The 18,735-nt window shown below is 45.6% G+C and overlaps 1 protein-coding gene across 1 annotated transcript in view; it reads right to left on the bottom strand.

Annotated features, from left to right (window-relative positions):
• Nucleotides 1-17,090, bottom strand: part of LOC135239104 (butyrophilin-like protein 2) — an 87,940-nt gene extending 70,850 nt beyond the window's left edge. The window contains 2 exon segments of the mRNA XM_064307540.1: nucleotides 16,076-16,414; nucleotides 17,025-17,090. Of these exon segments, the coding sequence (XP_064163610.1) occupies nucleotides 16,076-16,391 (316 nt within the window). The 5' untranslated portion in view covers nucleotides 16,392-16,414; nucleotides 17,025-17,090.
• Between the last annotated feature and the right edge of the window lie 1,645 nt (nucleotides 17,091-18,735).

Below are 18,735 nucleotides of genomic sequence, written 5' to 3'. Positions count from 1 at the left end.
TTTGTATATATATATTGGGAGTGGGATTTAAGTAGGTGTTTGTTTTCTTCACTGTCACTGTTAGTTTCACTTGTGTATATATATAGATACGGGCGTGTACCACCCTTGTATGTTTTTGTTCAGTTTAGAATAGTTAGTGTAGTTAGTTAGGTTCGGAAGATTTTCGGGTTTCAGTTAGTTTCTTTCATTTCTAGAATTGTTAATAGCTTATATTTCTGTTTATCATCTTTTGTTTGGTACCGCCCAGTGTTTCCCCTCCCGTTTGTTCACTGTATAGATAATTGTGTAAATAAACTTTAATCTTTAATAATCAGTCATTTTGTTACTCCCCTGCACCCCTAGACCACAACAAAATTGGGGGCTCGTCCGGGATAATTAATTACTCTTAATTATTTCCCGATACTTAAATTGTCTGATTATTGTAGGTTAATATTTATTTGTGTCTTAGTTTTGGACGTTGCTTAGAGGTCCGCAGTTGCGGGGTGTGTTGTCTTGTCGCCCTCTTGTGGCGATAGGGACCGTTGGAAATGGCTCTTTTTGATTTGGTTGGGTTTCTCCAGAATCCTACGTTAGAGCAGTTTGATAGTGTCGCAAAGACGACCTTTTGTTGTTGGCTGAACACTTTGGTATTGCGGTTTCTCGACAGGCGCTTAAAAAACACATTAAGGCCGTCGTATTAGGGGTTGGTTGAGCTGCGGGTCTTTGTGTTACCTGGTCTGCCCGATGCTGCTGCGTTTGAGGAGGATCCAGATGCATCTGTAGCTCCGCCAGCTAAATGCGAGGTGGAGGCTGAACCTGAAGCGGAGGCTGAGGGCAAGCCTACACTGCCTGCATTTTCTCCCGTGTCAGCTGGGAGTGGGCGGTTCAGTGGTGCTGATCCCCGTTTGAAAGTGCGCCTCGTTCGTCTCCAACTAGAGGCTCAGGAAAAGGCGGCGGCAAGGCAGGCAGAACTCAATTTGAAATTGGAGATCCGCAGATTGGAGATTGAGGCTGAGACGGCGGTTAAGTTGCGGCAGCTTGAACTGGCGACAAAGCAAGTTGCGCCAGGTCCTGTCGCATTTTTGTATTTTCATTTCTTATCTGTATAATGAAGTTCTTAAAAATCAATAAGCAATGCAGGCCTGAAAACTATAGCATGTACTGTGCCTTGAATAAAAAGTTGTCCCCCCCCAAATTTATGTCTGCCCCCCAATCACAGCAGTCTAGATCTGGGACTGGAATGAACTATAAAAATACTACCATTACTATCACTAACAAACTAATAAGTGCCAAATATAGAGCTAAAGAACAATATAGAACATGAAACAAAGAAAGACTCAAAAGGATTTCTACCTACGTTAATCTAAAGATGAAAAAAAAGGCTGTTACAACTTGACCGCAGGTGGGCTGAAATGAGCAAGGTAATTTGTGCAGCCGTTTTAGACGGGCTGAATACATAATACTTATCCATCAATCAAGAAGAGGGGCAGAGATGGGGCTTTAACTTACGTAGCTTACGTAGAAGTAGGTTTTTACCTACTTCAGTGTCACAGGTGTGGGGTGGGATCCAAGCGAAACAAAACATAACTTTTCCCCTTTGGGTGGCAGTGCATGGCTCTTTTTTTGCAGGGACAAGCCTTAAATTGATTTTTTTTTAACAATAGGGCTGATAATAATGTATCAAATGAGGAGACAGAATACTTGACGTTAGAACTCAAAAATCCTGATTTAGTGTTTAATACCTCTTTAAGCTAAGCATAAATTCTGTCTCATACTATATATGAATATAAAATCTCATGTGATATAAGGAGGCAATAAATTGTGTATTTTGCACATGTTCACAAAATACTATATTATAAAATAAAAACATACCAGGAAGTAACTTCATATGTGGAGCCACCTTAAATATCACTAGGATCCTCATGAGATTTATGGTACTGCAAACATTAGCCTCTACAAAAGAGCCTGCAAAACAAAAAGGACACAAAAATGTAAGCAGTGACAAATATGCAACTCTGTATTTTTATTTATATTTTTCACGGTTTTCCACAATTTTCTCCCCATTTTGGAATGGCTGATCTATACAGCTGCCCTGATGCTGGTGTCCCTGCAGCCAATGCAGGAGAGTGTAGATGAGTATGCGCTCTCCACCATAGCATGTCAGGTCAGCGTCTTCACACCGCCGCCCACAAGCCAGGCTTTGCATAGGCATGAGTCACAGGAAGACACTTCATATGCAGCTTTGGCAGCAAACTGGTCATTGGAGGTCACTAGAGTGCGATGAAGCGCAGATTCATGCACTTGGACAGCGCCTTAACAGATATCAGACAGTGTAGAACATCCATGTAAACTGTCTTAAAATTATCAATTCAAAAGAACAAGTAATATAATTTATTTTTCTTTAAAAATACTATCAAACATATCATAGGTCACCTAATAATGGCACGATACACCTACATGTGCTCTGTGTACCAATGTAGAAAAAAGACAAATAAAAATATAATGTTAGGGCTGCTGGGTGGTTCATCTGGTCTAGGCACTGTTCTGGAGAATGGCTGAGCTTCGCAGTCATGTATGGTGTCCAAGGACCAGGGCCAGTAGCAAATGCGTTGCCCAGGGATGGGAGTGTTCAGTCAGTTAGGGGTCCCTGTTTAATCACTCTCCCTCTGCCTCATGTCTGTAAAAATCTTGGCTGTGGGCTGCGATGTGAAAAGAATCAGGCTGGCGACATCATGCGTCCTTGTCTATGCTCTCACGAATCAGCCACGAGTATCGCAGCATGAGCATGGCTGTAAATAGCTAATAGAACATTCAAAATTAGGGAGGGAATTGGGCATGGAAAACTTAAAAAAAGAAACTAAGTAAAACAAAGCAGACAGACTTACTTTCAATTTTACCCCATATGGCGAATGCGATGGATATCAGGATGCATGGAACTGAGACTTGAAGGCAGTATAGCAACAGAGCCCTGTTGCTTTCATCTGTGAAGAAATAAGAAAAATTCAATCACCACACGCATATCCTTGCACACATTATTGGAGTTATGGAACTATTACAGTTGAGGCCAAAAGTTTACATACATTTCATGTTACTATACATTTCCTGTGTTAAGTCAATTAGGGTATCTACTTTATTTCCATAAGAGGTCATTTCAAAATAATAGCTAAGAGACAGATTTATGTCAGCTTTTATGTACTATTTCAGATTTTCAGTGGGTCAAAATTTTACATACACTTTGTTAGTATTTGGTGCCATTGCCTTTTAATTGCTTAACTTGAATCAAACGCTTGGGGTAGCCTTCCACAAGCGTCTCACAATACTTTGCCAGAATTTTTGCCCATTCCTCCTGACAGACCTGGTGTAACTCAGTCAGGTTTGTGGGCCTCCTTGCTCAGACACGCCTTTTCAGTTCAGTCCACAAATTGTCTATGGGATTCAGGTCAGGGCTTTGTGATGGCCACCCCAATACTGTCACTTTGTTGTCTTTATGTCATTTTTTTACAACTTTGGAGGTGTAGGGCAGTTGTAAGTTGTTTCTCTACAGTCCTCTCTCTGAGGGCTCAAATGCTTTATTTCTGCATAAGCTCCCAAATGAGCCTGTGTCTGTTACTTTCAACATTCCAACACTATCTTCCACTTCCCTTCAGGATCGCCAGACCCCTCACGTCAGATACTCATAATTCTAAGATCAAAGCTATGGATGACACTGGGGGGATTAACAACCTCCTTGCATGTAGTGGAGGCATATAGTAATGAATGTTTATTCGCTGTTAACCATTCTCACGGTATGAACCCACCATGGTGTGATATCTCTGGACTGCGCCAGCTCGGCGCCTAGATAACTGCTGAGTATCCCTATAGAGCACCACCGGCGACTAGCAGGCATCGTCAGTATTTCAAGGCCGCACCATTCACCCCAGCGAATGGAGGAAAACCTAATTGAATAGTTGGCTAATACAATTACAATATCCAACAGGTCTGAAAAATATTACAGTTTCACGTTTCTGAGTTTCCTAGCCTGCACAACTTTGTGCTATGAGTCGAGTGTAACTGATTGTTGTCTGTCTCATACTAATCATAGGCTACGTGCGTAAAATGGTATTAGTTCATAGGGAGTTTTTGTGTAGCGATGCCCAGTAAACTTGTTGAGAGAGTGTTTCACTTATGAACCATAATACTAATACTATAACGTCTGATTAGTCACTACATTCTACATTATATGTACTGAATTGTATCGTGCTATACTGTGCCAGTATCTTATCCCATATTACAACCAAACTGCTTAACTTATAATAACAATTAGTTGTCATTAAAGCTTATATTTTTGTATATGTGTGCTTGTGTTTCCTCTCTCATGCTGATCCACCAACAAAGTCAAATAGAGACATTTGAATTAAAAAGTGCCGAGGGTCAATTCCCTCTAAATCATTTTAAGTGTTGAGGTTGATAAAGGGTGATCTCCAGTTATTCAGGGTTCAATATTAAGAGGGCTGTGCCATTAACAGGGTAGCTGAGGGTGACCCCCTAATTAAATTTGAAATAATAAAATAATATTAATTAATTTAAATTGAATAACTCAACTAAGTTCTATCAACCTTATGACAGAGTTATGCTTAGGATCATTGTCCTGCTGAAAGACCCAGTTGTGACCAAGTTATAACTTTCTAGCTGATGTCTTGAGGTGTTGCTTCAGTATTTCTAGATAATCCTCCTTCCTCGTGATGCCATCTATTTTCTGAAGTGCACCAGTCCTTTTTCCAGCAAAACACCCCCACAATATGATGCTGCCACCCACATGCTTCACAGTTGGGATAGTGTTCTTTGGATTAAAAGCCTCACCCTTTTTCCTCCATACATAGCGCTGATCATTATGGCCAAACAGTTCCATTTTTGTTTCATCTGACCAGAGAACACTCCTCCAAAAGGCTCGGTCTTAATCCTGGTCATCACCTCCAAACTTCATTCTGGGTTTTTTATGCCGATCTTGGAGTAGGGGCTTCTTCCTTGCGCGACAGCCTTTCAGGCCATGGCGATGTAGGATTCTCATAATGGTGGATGTAGATACTTTGGTACCTGATGCCTCCAACTCCTTCATCCGTTCCTTTGTTGTTGTCTTGGGGTTCAGTTGAACCCATTGGAGTAGGAACCGGGTGGGACATGTCCCCCCCAATGTTTGTAAAGAATCTAATTGTCCCCCCCCCAACCATAACTGATCCCTCACCCATGTAAAGCTTTTAATAAAGACTGCAAAAGCAGTAAGAGATTACTTCAAAATTATGCGGAAAGGACTGTAACGCCTGTAAACATAACGTGAATGATTGACTCCCCTCTTCACAGTAGCAGTGGTTTACCCCCAGGGCCACGAAAAGTTTGAGTTTACGAAAGCACAAATGGGATATGTAGTCAACAATTAGAGGTGATTGCTCAAGCCGATCATACTATGGAATTCACTTCCCATAACCCTTAGAGAAATAAAAATGGTAAGAAATATTAGAATAGCGCTTCCGAATTTGCTTGTGTCGAAAGTAGTACCGTGAAATGAGCGACAGTGAGCGACAGTGAGTAAGACGGCAGATTCGTCGGAAATCTTTCAAAATAAAAGTCTGCCTGCGCGAAAGCGAGAAACGCGTATCTCAAAGTTTATTTTCTAAACTAGCGACGTTTTGACATGTAAAAATACTCCTTCGTTATAATTATAATCTTTTATAAAGATTTTTTTATATTTCTGCCATGTTGATTCTTGGAAGTGCAGTAAGTCTAAATATGAAATACCATGATCTTGCTTTTATTAGGAGAATATGAAACTGATTCCAGCATATTTGTCATAATTAATAGGTCATGTTACCACTGAGGTGTTCTAACAACTCTAGATGATAGCTTATCCTATAACAATTAGCCAGTAAGCTATGTGGCATGGGTTTGTTAGTACACAATATCCAATGTCCAGTGCTAATTCAAATCTAAATAGATAACATTTGGACCCACATTCCAGAGTCAGACCAAAAGTTATCTGTTAAGACTTGAATTAACAATGGACATTTACTGCATACAGCCCTTCACTAAATTGATATGATCACAAAGATATCAAATAAACATGGTATAAAATTTGATAGAAAATCTTGTGGTTCAACTAAACAGTGTATTCCTCTCTACTGCTAGTATAGGTCAATGGATCGTGTACATCAGGCTCTGCTACCTCCCCTGGACATGTTGTCTCAATGATATTGGGGTGTTATGAATACCTTGGACCCTCCACTCTTCAGATATGGTGTCACTTATATCAAAAAAGCGTCTGAGACAACATGTCCAGGGGAGGCAGCAGCGCATTATATATGTTATGCTACCAGAAAGCAACTGGGATTTAATTGAATGAAATTTGCCTATGTACTGCATGCTTATACCCCAGCCATGATATTCTGTGTGTGATGTTTTCACCTTCACAAACACACAAGTGTTAATACTGTCCTATTCTCCTTGCCATTCTAGTGCAATATCCAGCCACATTTTCATATTTTTTTGTTTTAAGTTGCATAGTTGATGTTACAAGGTATGTATAACTCATGTACTGATGTAATCTTGCATTGGATATTGCAATAATAATTAAAAGTAATGATTGTATTTTATCTTTAATTCTCCATTAAAATTTTTGCATTGTCATTGTTAAAAATGTAGGGGAAAAATAGAAAAAAGGAAGACAGATTTGTTTGTAATTAATATTAGTGTTAGTTAGTGAATTGTTTTACAATGTCTGTGTTTAAAATCGAAGTTGTTTTAATGTTGTACAAATAGAAAACGAATAGTTCATATTTTAGGACAACTGCAGTCCGATTTTTCCTTAATTCATTTCATTTTGCTGATCGTAACAGTGGTTTTATCGTCAGACTTTTATTTTAAACTTTTCAGACCCGCGCGAAAGTCCTTACTGTCGTTAGCTTCACACTGCTGCAGAAAGTTCTTCGACGGAAACAGCGATAGATTTACCCACTAGCATCTGTCCAAAATGAAAACAAGTCAGGCCGTTTTCACGGTCTGGAAAACTTTTATGACAACGTCAGTTAAAGTCAGTGACTCACAGCGGTTGGAAAGAACGGTAACGGTAATCGTATTGTGGCGATCTTGCCTGTGTGTAACTAAATAATTGTTAGCTTGTTAGCGGTTAACTTGTCCCGCTCCGCGATCGTGTAAATACTCGTTATTTTGAATGTGTGTAGCCTGCTAGGAATCGCTTCCGTAGCGCTAGCAGCCCTCGGGTTTATGATTTTCACCGTCATGTTTCTGTCATTAGTCAATTAGCCAATACTGTTGTTGTATTCCCTGCCTGTCTCTGTTTTGCGTGTCTCGTGCTGCTGTTTCCCGCTGTATGTAAATCCGACCTTTGTGTGATGTGCCGTTAAGGCTGTGTGATTGGTTAGTCCCGTTGCGCCGGGGCAGCCAATCACGGCAAACGGGGTTTGACAAAAGCAGGCTTCGCCCAGCTATGATGGTCAGTCTACGAATTACCGTTTTGAGGAGATGTCACAAATAAAGCGAAGCTCCCCGGGAGCGATTAGAAAACAGCCAAGCCAGTCTCCGTCTCTGCTTCCTCGCGAAATCGCCACATTGGTGTCCGGAAGTGGGATTCAGCTAGCTGAAGTGGAGAAGGCGATCCGAGAGCTGGAAGACAGACTGGGGGTACCGAGGCGGCGGAAGACCGAGGCAGCAGAGACGGCGACGGGCGCCGATCTGCAGAGCTCGGTGGCGCAAGGACAGAGGGCCCCCAGACAACCAGACGGAGCCAGTGCTGTTCGACCAACGCACCCGAGGGAAGCTAACGTTAGCAGGCCAGCCAGCGCCAGCATGACAACCACCACGGCAGCTAGCACACAGCCGAAGCTAGCTAGCTGCAGCTGGCTGCCCGTCACTGCGGCTGGAGCGAGAGCCAGACGGCGACGCATCTAGCACTCGCCCTGGAGGGTCCAGCGCTGCAGGTCCTGCTAGACCTCGATGCTGCCGAACAGGGCGATCTGAAGGCACTGACGACGGCCTTGGCAAGGCGTTTCGGCCAGAGGCGGTCAATGCAGAGCAGTCGGGAGAAGCTCAACAGCCGCCGCCGCGAAGGAAAAGAGAGCTGGGGGACCGTGGCTGCAGACGTGCGGCTCCACGCTCGGCAGGGCTACCCGTCCCTCGGCTCGGCAGGGCAGGACGAGCTCGCGTTGCACGCCTTCCTCCAGACTCTCTCCCCGGAACGGTTGCGCCAGCACGTCATCCTGACCACGCCCTGCTCCCTAGACGACGCTCTGAAGGAAGTAGAGAGGGCGGAAGACGTTCTCTGCTTGGTTCCAGGGCAGACAACCCGGCCCCGCGTCCGCGAAATCGACTGCTACGAGGAGGAGGAGGAAGTCCGTTGGGCACGCTCACCCCCACAACAGCGGCGACAGCGCCCACCACCAGCACGACGCGGTCGCTGCTATCGCTGCGACGAGCCAGGGCACCTGGCCCGCGACTGCCCAGCACCAGCGCCCAAGCCCCGATCGCCACGGCCGGCGGGAAACGACGCGGGGGCGGCGCTGTGAGGAAACCGCTGCCCCAAGAACCCATCCTCAACCAGGAGCAGCCTGCTGCGCCTGAAACCAGTTCGGTCCCACTCGCAGAAGCAAATGTTTCATCTGCCTTTGTGAAGGCGGGAACTGAGCAAAGTCCTTCTATTATGAGAGCTGAAAGCAAATTCCAGCCCGCCCTTTTCAGGGCAGGAGAGCAGCCTGCCCTTTTGAGGGCGGAAGAGCAATCCATCCAACAGCGAGTGGGCCGACTGGGAGAGGCGGGCGGGCTATACCTGCATTGTAGGCTGGATGGGCAAGCCTGCTGGGCACTGGTCGACACGGGGGCCACCATCTCCCTGGTGCGACCGGGAACGCTCCCAACACTGCCTGGTCCTCAACAACCACTCAGCTGCAGTCAGTGACGGGACAGAGGCTCGCCATGCGGGGCAAGAAGATGGTGAGCGTGGAGGTCGGAAACAGAGAGGTGGTGACGCACGAGTTCTGGCTGGCCGACATCAGCGACGCGTGCATAATCGGCCTGGATCTGCTGGTCCACTGGGGTGCTACGGTGGACATCGCCAACGCCAGGCTCTCCATCGGTGCCACCACCCTCGCCCTCCACGCCACCCCCAAGAGGAAACGCAGGTCCAGGAGGACCCGTCGCCGAGCAGCCTCAGCCCACCCTCACCAGCCGCCGCCAGCCTCAGCCCACCCTCACCAGCCGCCGCCCCAGCTAACCAACACAGAGCGTGGCTCGCCTGCCCCACTGTCACAACCTGCGCCCCCCTCTGTCGAGACGGTGAGTGCTGTCCGCGAGCTGTGGCGACGCAGCTGCAGCGGCCTCAACCCTCACCAATGCCAACAGCTTGAACGCTTGCTGAAGGACAATGCAGACCTCTTCGCTGCCCGCGATGAGGAATGCACGCAGACCGAGCTAGTGCAGCACGCCATTGACACTGGTGACGCTGCACCGGTTCGTCTGCGCCCTCACCGGTTGTCGCTAGCAAAGCGGCTGGGGGCAGAGGAGAAGGTTAGAGAGATGGCCGCTGCAGGCGTCATTGAGCCCTCCAACAGCCCGTGGGCGGCCCCTGCTGTCCTAGTGCGGAAGAAGAACGGAGAGTGGCGTTTTTGCGTGGACTATCGGCGCCTCAACGCCGTAACGCGCAAAGATGCCTACCCTCTCCCCCGCATCGACGAGGCGCTAGACCACATCGCGGGGTCCAGTTGGTTCTGCTCGCTGGACCTCCGGAGTGGCTACTGGCAGGTCAAAATGGCCGAGGATGCGAAGCCTAAGACCGCCTTCACCATCGGGCAAGGGTTGTGGCAGTTCCGCGTGATGCCGTTCGGACTGTGCAATGCCCCTGCCACGTTCGAGCGGCTGATGGAAAGGGTGCTGTCGGCCGTCCCCCGAAGCTGCTGCGTAGTGTACCTGGACGACCTCCTAGTACATGCCAGTAGCTTCGAGCACGCCCTCGCTAACCTCCACAACGTGCTCGCGGCGATTCGCCGGGCTGGGCTACGGTTGAATCCCCGGAAGTGCCAGCTGCTCCGGAGGGAGACGGCCTTCCTGGGGCACGTTGTGAGTGAGCGAGGGGTAGCCACCGACCCAGCTAAGGTGACTGCTGTGCGGGATTGGCCGACCCCAGCAAATGTAGGCGAGCTGCGCAGCTTCCTGGGTTGGCGAGCTACTATCGGCGGTTCGTGCGGGGTTTCGCCTCCATTGCCAGTCCCCTCCATCGCCTCACCGACAAGTACCAGCCGTTCATCTGGACCACTGCATGCGCAGAAGCCTTTGCCCGGCTCAGAACGGCTCTCACGGAGGCCCCCGTACTGGCGTATCCCGATGTGCACCGCCCATTCATTGTCGACACCGACGCCAGTAACGTGGGGGTGGGAGCCGTCCTCTCTCAGGAGGACAGCGACGGAGAGAGAGCTGTCGCCTACTACAGCGGTGCCCTGAGCCGGGCAGAGCGGAACTACTGCGTGACCCGCAGAGAGCTGCTGGCCGTATTCAAGGCACTGAGGCACTTCCGACCCTATCTCCAAGGTAGCCACTTCCGCCTCCGCACTGACCACGCTTCGCTCACCTGGCTCCTAAACTTCAAGCACCCGGAGGGCCAAGTCGCACGGTGGTTAGAAGAGCTACAAGAGTGCGATTTCCAGATCGAGCACAGGGCGGGGCGGCACCACACCAACGCCGACGCTTTGTCCCGCCGTCCCTGTGCTGAGCTGGATTGTCAACACTGCCAGCGACAGGAAGATAAGAGCCAGGTGGAGCTAGCGGTGGCTACCGCTAACATCAGCGAGGCGGGGTGGCTGCCAGTGTCGCAGGAGCAGCTGCGGGAAGGCCAGGAGGCTGACAGCACGCTAAGAAAGGTGAGGGGCTGGCTGGAGGCAGAAACACCGCCGCAGTGGGCTGAGGTCTCGGCTGAGGGGCCCGAGCTCAAGACCTACTACGGGCAAAGGAGGAGCCTTGAGCTGCGGGACGGGCTGCTGTATCGGCGGTGGCAGGCACCCGGGCTTGGAAGCGACCTCCTCCAACTCCTCGTTCCCCGAGCGCTCCGGCCCCAAGTCCTCGGGTTGGTGCATGGCTCGGTGGGGGCGGGCCATTTCGGGAACAGCAAGACCCTGCGACGATTGAGGGGCGCTTCTACTGGCCTGGGTGCCGCCGGGACGTGGAGCTGCACGTCCACTGCTGCGACTCCTGTACGGCATGCAAGGGGCCTACCAGGCGCTCCCGCGCCCCTCTACAACGCTACGTGGTGGGGGCCCCGATGGAGCGAGTGGGGGTGGACGTCCTCGGCCCCTTCCCTGTCACTGAGGCCGGTAACCGCTATGTGCTTGTGGCTATGGACTACTTTACGAAGTGGCCCGAGGCGTACGCGGTGCCGGACCAAAGTGCTGCAACAACAGCGGGGAAGCTGGTCGAGGAGATGTTTGCCCGTTTCAGGGTCCCCGCCCAACTCCACAGTGACCAGGGGCGAAATTTTGAATCGCGGGTGCTGGCTGAGGTCTGCAGTCGGCTCGGGGTAGCGAAGACCCGCACAACTCCACTCCATCCCCAGAGCGACGGACTGGTTGAACGGTTCAACAAGACCCTGACTGCACAACTCGCTATCCTCGCCAGCCAGCACCAACGAGACTGGGACCGCCACCTGCCCCTGGTCCTGTGGTCCTACCGAACTGCCGTACAGGAGTCCAGCCTCTGCACACCCGCCGCCCTGATGTTCGGACGGGAGCTCCGGACGCCCGTGGATTTGGTGTTCGGGGCCCCGCCTGAAAGCAGGGAACCAGCCCGTACAGAGGCCTGCTACTTCCGCCAGCTGCTGGAACGACTGCGGGTGGCACACGACTTCTCTCGCCAGGCCCAGGACACTGCGGGACTGCGGCAGAAGCGCGCCTACGATCAGCACTGCAAGGGGCAGGCCTTCAAGCCAGGTGATAAAGTGTGGGTCCACTGCCCAGTGCGCAAGAAGGGCCTGTCTCCTAAGCTGCAGTCACATTGGCGTGGGCCTGGCGAGATCTTGGAGCGGCTGAGTGAGGTGACGTATCGCCTGCGCATGCCAAATCGAGGGCGCCTGGTGGTGCTCCACCAAGACCGACTCGCACCTTACCAACCACTCGCCACCGAAAACGCAGCTGGTGGACAAGGTAGCAGCCCTGTCCCCTCTACACCACCGGCAGCAGAGGAAATGGCACAGCCCACCACGGGCCGGCCTACTCGGAAGCGACGGCTACCGAATTATTTAATCGACTACGAGGTAAATCGCATAGAAATTGTGGGTCGTCGGGGACTAGCGACCCTTTAGGTGGGGGCTGTGTGGCGATCTTGCCTGTGTGTAACTAAATAATTGTTAGCTTGTTAGCGGTTAACTTGTCCCGCTCCGCGATCGTGTAAATACTCGTTATTTTGAATGTGTGTAGCCTGCTAGGAATCGCTTCCGTAGCGCTAGCAGCCCTCGGGTTTATGATTTTCACCGTCATGTTTCTGTCATTAGTCAATTAGCCAATACTGTTGTTGTATTCCCTGCCTGTCTCTGTTTTGCGTGTCTCGTGCTGCTGTTTCCCGCTGTATGTAAATCCGACCTTTGTGTGATGTGCCGTTAAGGCTGTGTGATTGGTTAGTCCTGTTGCGCCGGGGCAGCCAATCACGGCAAACGGGGTTTGACAAAAGCAGGCTTCGCCCAGCTATGATGGTCAGTCTACGAATTACCGTTTTGAGGAGATGTCACAAATAAAGCGAAGCTCCCCGGGAGCGATTAGAAAACAGCCAAGCCAGTCTCCGTGTATGTAAACTTTTGGCTTCAGCTGTATTTTATGAGTCATGTACAGGATCACAACAGCCTTGATATTTGTCTGAATAATTACCGAAAATATGAAATGTATTTTACAGCCTGCCATGCCCCATAGTTTACAGTCTCATCCAACACCCAGAGTCTAGAGGACCCTCTCACTGAAGAATGTTTCAAGAACTTGCAAGAGCTTCATCTGATCAGAACTGGATCATAATTTACAGTAGAGCTTAAAATGAAAATTCCCCCTAATAATAAAAAATGTATTTTACTTTCTTTGGATGATAACGCAAACACCCAGAGATTGTGCACGTCTAATGCCCTATTTGACAAGACACTAAGATTTAGAAAAGTTGGACGTCAGTAAAACATTCATATTAAACATTCATAACTTCAAATGTGTTTGTGTATAGGCCTACTCATTTCCATTATTCCCTTGACTCATGCTTCCACAATTCATTGCAAAGGACGGATTCATTGGACGGAGTGTAGCACGGTGGGTAAGGAACTGGGCTTGTAACCGAAAGGTCGCAGGTTCGACTCCCGGGTAGGACACTGCCGTTGTACCCTTGAGCAAGGTACTTAACCAAAATTGCTTTTGTATATATCCAGCTGTATAAATGGATACAATGTAAAAAAAAAATGCTATGTAAAAGTTGTGTAAGTCGCTCTGGATAAGAGCGTCTGCTAAATGCCTGTAATGTAATGCAAAGTTTTTTAAATGTCTGTGAGATATCAGTGAAATGCTTGATGGGAAATGTATGAAAATACCTGTAAAATTATGAAAATTTAAGCTCTATTTGATTAGATTACTACCAAACGGACCTGGGTCAAATACATATTTGTTTTGGATTCAAATGCTTTTCTACACTTTACTGATCTTGCCTGGTGTGTTAGAAGCAATTAAATACTCTCAAAAAGTGCAAACCCCACCTTCTGGTCATATTGGCAGGCTCAATTACACCAGGCAAGATCAATAGAGCACAGCAAAGTATTTGAATCCAAAACAAATACGTATTTGATTCAGGTCTGCTACCAAAATAAGAGTAAGTAATAATATATGGATTCAACTTGGAATTTTATGTCAGTATTTTATTATACATTAAGTGTGAAATTGTGTGCAGCAAGTTATCGTTGCTCTAACCAAAGACCCCGTAATTGAAACCTGGTGTGAAACAAAGTGTTAAATAATTGGACAGTAAATAGAAATAGGAGAAAAAAATGGAAACACACATACCTTTTCTGAAGCTATATGACATATGATGACCTTTCTCGATTATACACCGAAGAGCAGGAATGCAGCTTAAAACTGCAAAAACTGCAGCAGTGATGGTTAAAACCAGGACCCACCTATGTAGGGAGGAAAACCCTGTGACAGAGATTTCAATGAATCAAAGACTGAACATAAGACAATGTGGTAGCACTGCTGGAACAGGCATGATTGGTCCTAATGATTTGGTCCTAATTCCTCTTCTTCCGTAAGGGGGATTTTATTATTATTTTTACAACCTTTTTAGTAGTAACCCCATAACCAAACTTTATGGGGTCTAGAGGCATCTCTATTCCCATTCTCCCTGCATTACAACACTTTAAAAATTACAGTGTTATTAAGCATGAAACAAACATAAAATTGTTAAAAGATACAGATGGCATTCATTTTGAAGAGCTTTTTTCATTTAGCATTCATTTAACAGTGAGTAAAGATACACCACCAAGTAAAGATACAACAATGAGTAAAGATACACCACCAAGTAAAGATACAACAATGAGTAAAGATACACCACTGAGTGAAGATACAACAGTGAGTAAAGATACACCACTGAGTACAGACACAACAGTAAGTAAAGATACAACATCACTACAGCACCTGTGCAAGAAAACTTTGCTAACCAAGAGCCAAAATAGTGATCCTGATACATGCAGATTGCATCCATAACCAGCGCTAAGAAGAGAAATGAAAAACCATGAAAAAAAAAACAATGGAATTAGCACAAAGGATTATCTCTGAGTTAATTTTCCCAGTAACATTAAACTGTAAGATGGACATATGAGGACAAAGATCTGAAACAATGCATATAAGAGCTGGTAGTACTGCCTAAATCAAAATAATTTGGGCCTGACTGGTATAAGGGGGCATTTCAAATACATTCATTAGTCAGAGGCCAGGACTTAATCACACATTAAACAATTATAAAATCTTACAGAAAATTCTTTAGTGTAGGAGTCTTAACTGGTAGATCTGATGAAAACACCCGCACATGCTTAAGTGTACTTAAGCCCGGAATGAATCATAAAAAAAGTAAAATAATGATCTTATAACAGATTTCAGACATAAGTATCAGCCTATGATTTTATAACTTAAAGATTTGTAAATATATGCACAAAAACATTACTTTGTGAAGATTTTGTATTTTTGATACACTGTATTACCACTGTAATTTATGGATTAAAAGAAAATGACTTCCCATGATTGCATAGATTTATCGCCCGACTCAGCTATTTTAATAATTAATATCTGAATGTGAGACAATAATGATAAAACCTACTTGATGACAAAATGTTGTCTTTTACAACATTAACATGTCATTTTTAAAAATCCATGTTTCACAATTAAAACACTAAACTCTCTGTGTTTTCCCCTTTTCTGGTAAATTTTGGAGTGAATTTGTGTGGTCATGTAACTTACCCAGTCGTTGTACCCATGCCGATGCATTGACTGATTCTCTGTCTGTATGGACTTTACACATGAATTCTCCTTTATCTTCTGTTTTTACATCCCTCAGTTTCAGAGAGAAGTTTCCTTTGGGAATCTCCTCACTGAAGAACTCAGCACGCCCCCTGAATCTCTCATGCTGTGAGTCTGGTCTGTTCTCTCCCTCAGAAAACAGCAGCACCAGGATTTCCCCATTTGTCTTTATCCACTCTACTTGTAACTCTTTGAGAGGAACATGGGTGTCCACTGAGCAGTTCAGAATCACATCCTGACCAGCATATGCAAAGATCGGCAGGTCTGCACCAGTCACAACCAGCCGTTCTGAAAAAAAATCAAGTTACATTTTTCATTTCACTTTTGTAGGGTGTGGCATATTCTACCTTCACGCTCCTCTATGCATGCAAGTAAATACATTCAGTTAACTTTATGAATTAATTCTATTTACATATAAATGGAAAATTTAGCTGGTTTTCCAACAAATTTCATGCAAAATGCTTTTCAGATATGTAACCCACAACAAACAACGAAGCTGTCTGAATCTGCATTTGGGCAAGTGGGCTGGGGGTACTTACCAATATCTATTTTCACCTTTGTTTCATGGGACTCGTGTTCAGTGTTAACTACGCACTTGTACAGCCCTTTGTCTTCAGTAGTGACATTCCTAAGCAGCAGAGAGAAGTTTCCTTTGGAGATTTCTTCAGAGAGAAAATCGGCCCTGCCGCTGTAAGCTGGGCTCTGTGATTCTGGCCTACTCTCCCCTTCCTGGAACAGATGCACAGATCCAGAATCCTCCCTCATCCACTGCACCTCCAGCTCGTGCAGAGGTAGTGGGGTATCCACAGAGCAGGGCAACGTCACAGATGCCCCCAACTGGACAATTAGGGGCATTGCAGGACCCCGCACTGCAAATCCTGGAACCAAATAGATAAGTTTGAAATTCCTTCACAATACGTGCAAAAACGTGTAAAAATCCCGTGGCATCCGTTTTATTTCATGAATAAATTATAATACCAAACCGAAGCTAGAATGCAAATGGAGTCAAAACCATATAGCAACAAAATAAGTATATTCGTAAAACACAAACATAATTAAAAACGAAACTGAATTATAACGGTACTAATTATGTAGCAATCCAAATGTTTTTAATTACATCGGCTAATATAGAAACTACACGCACAGATGCTTCATTTAAGAAAATTAGAAAAAATGCTTTTAAATGTTATATATGACTTTTTTTCGTTTAAACACCAGTTGTTCCCGTAGGCTACCTCTGAGAAAAGTCAGTTTACCTTCAGTCCTGATAGCGCAGAACAACGACAGAAGCCAACAGAAAACCCTCATCTTGATTTTCATCATTAGGTCAACGAAAGTCAACAAAATTTGCAAACTTTTATGAGTACGTTAAAACTCGAAAACAATATTAAGGTTGGCTACTGAAAAGGAATTATGAAAACGCTGCTTCATACACGTCTAACAACGCACGGCAAGATTTTTACTTTTACCTTCATGTCTATGGCTTACCACTTGCAGCGCGACAGAGCCCTCTAAAGTTGAAAAAAATACTTGCACGTAGAATGATCAACTGGCTGAACACGTATGACTGCATGAAATATGTAATTACCCATAGTCGGGCACGCTCCCTTGTGGTGTGTCCCGTCATTTTCATTGAAAATTTAGAAAGGACGTGGGCAAAAAAGTAGTTGTCCCGTATTTAGGGTAATTAATCTATATTTGTGTATAATTTCTTGTCCATCCAAACATATATGGGCATATTACGAAGTGTTTAATAAACATCACCCTGTCCGAGTGCATACAATTGAACAATTTGGCACTTGTCGACGATATCGGTAGCGTTGACAGCCTACTCTCGCAGGCTTTTAATGGGGGCTATCCGTCTATGGGTAGGCTAGTCGTGCGGCAATACTAGCCTGCGAATGTCTTTTAGTTTTCCCACTAGGAAGAAAATAAGGTTAGCTGACCTTACAGTTCATATATGTATGTGTTTGTGACAAGTGGTGCTTTGTTTCAAGCTGTTTATTTATCGGGTAAACGGAAATGGAACAACGCAGGTACTTATTATTATACGAAAATAGCGAAAAGCACCTGTTGGTAGGAAAGAGGCGAACAGTTCGCATTGCATCAGGCGACTAAGAACAGCCCATTCGGCCCAACAATGCTCGCCATTTTCCTGACTAAATCAGCGTTCTGATTACCAACAAATTAGATAATACTGTATCTAATACCGTATCAACCCTAGTCTTGAAAATCCCCGAGTTTTTGCTTCTACTACGCGACCTGGCAGGCTGTTCCACACATTGACTACTCATTGACCATTCTTCCTAATGTCTGTACGGAATTTACATTTTTTTCAACAGCAACAGCAGCTGAGCTTGTATTATTGGTCGTGAAACAAAGCCTCACTACATATATATATGCTTATATGGGTAATTTCAATCTTAATCGGAATCATTTAATAAATTAACAATTCATTAATTCCTTGTTACCACCAAAAGGCAACTGATATAATGCGCTTCTCTTGGCAAGGGAAGTGATTTGACCAATAATCTGATGTGTCAGCAAAATTATCCGTGCACAATATGGGCATCACACTGTCAGAAAAGGGGTACTGCAAATTACTGAGGTACTGAGTTTTCCTATTGTTCTCTGAATTAAAATGTTTTGAATGACAGACAAAACAGTACTTATCCTTACTTATCCCCATTTCAACCCAGTTCAAAATACCTAAATGCACCTGTAGGCATGTCCCATAGCTAAATCCCAATGCTGTTCACTTAAAAAAAATAAATAAATAAAATAAATAAATAATAATAAAAAAACCCTCACTGGTGTAACAGTGCATATAATTCAGCCAGTATACCCATAGGAGAATAAGCAGTAAGTGTTTTTCAGAACGGCAGAAATTCCAATATGGCAGGAATTTTAAGCTACTAAACAGATTGATGAGAATTGTGGAAACAATGTATGCACACAATTAATTAGGCTAGGTCTTTTACTAGACTTGCTCTCAACAGTTTTACATAGCCAAACAGCACAATCCTAACATTTTACATTCATCTAGCACATATCAGCACAGAAAATTTGATTAACTACTTTCCATGCTCATGGAGACACTAATACCCCATAGTCTACCTTATGTACAATAAAAAGATAATATTCCACCATCAGGAAAATGCTGCCAATATTCTAGCTTTACGGCAGAACGGTGCATCAA

Source organism: Anguilla rostrata, chromosome 14, assembly GCF_018555375.3.
Source record: "Anguilla rostrata isolate EN2019 chromosome 14, ASM1855537v3, whole genome shotgun sequence".
Classification (NCBI taxonomy): Eukaryota; Metazoa; Chordata; class Actinopteri; order Anguilliformes; family Anguillidae; genus Anguilla; species Anguilla rostrata.
Note: the sequence above shows the minus strand (reverse complement) of the source record. Positions and strands in the feature narration are given on the sequence as shown.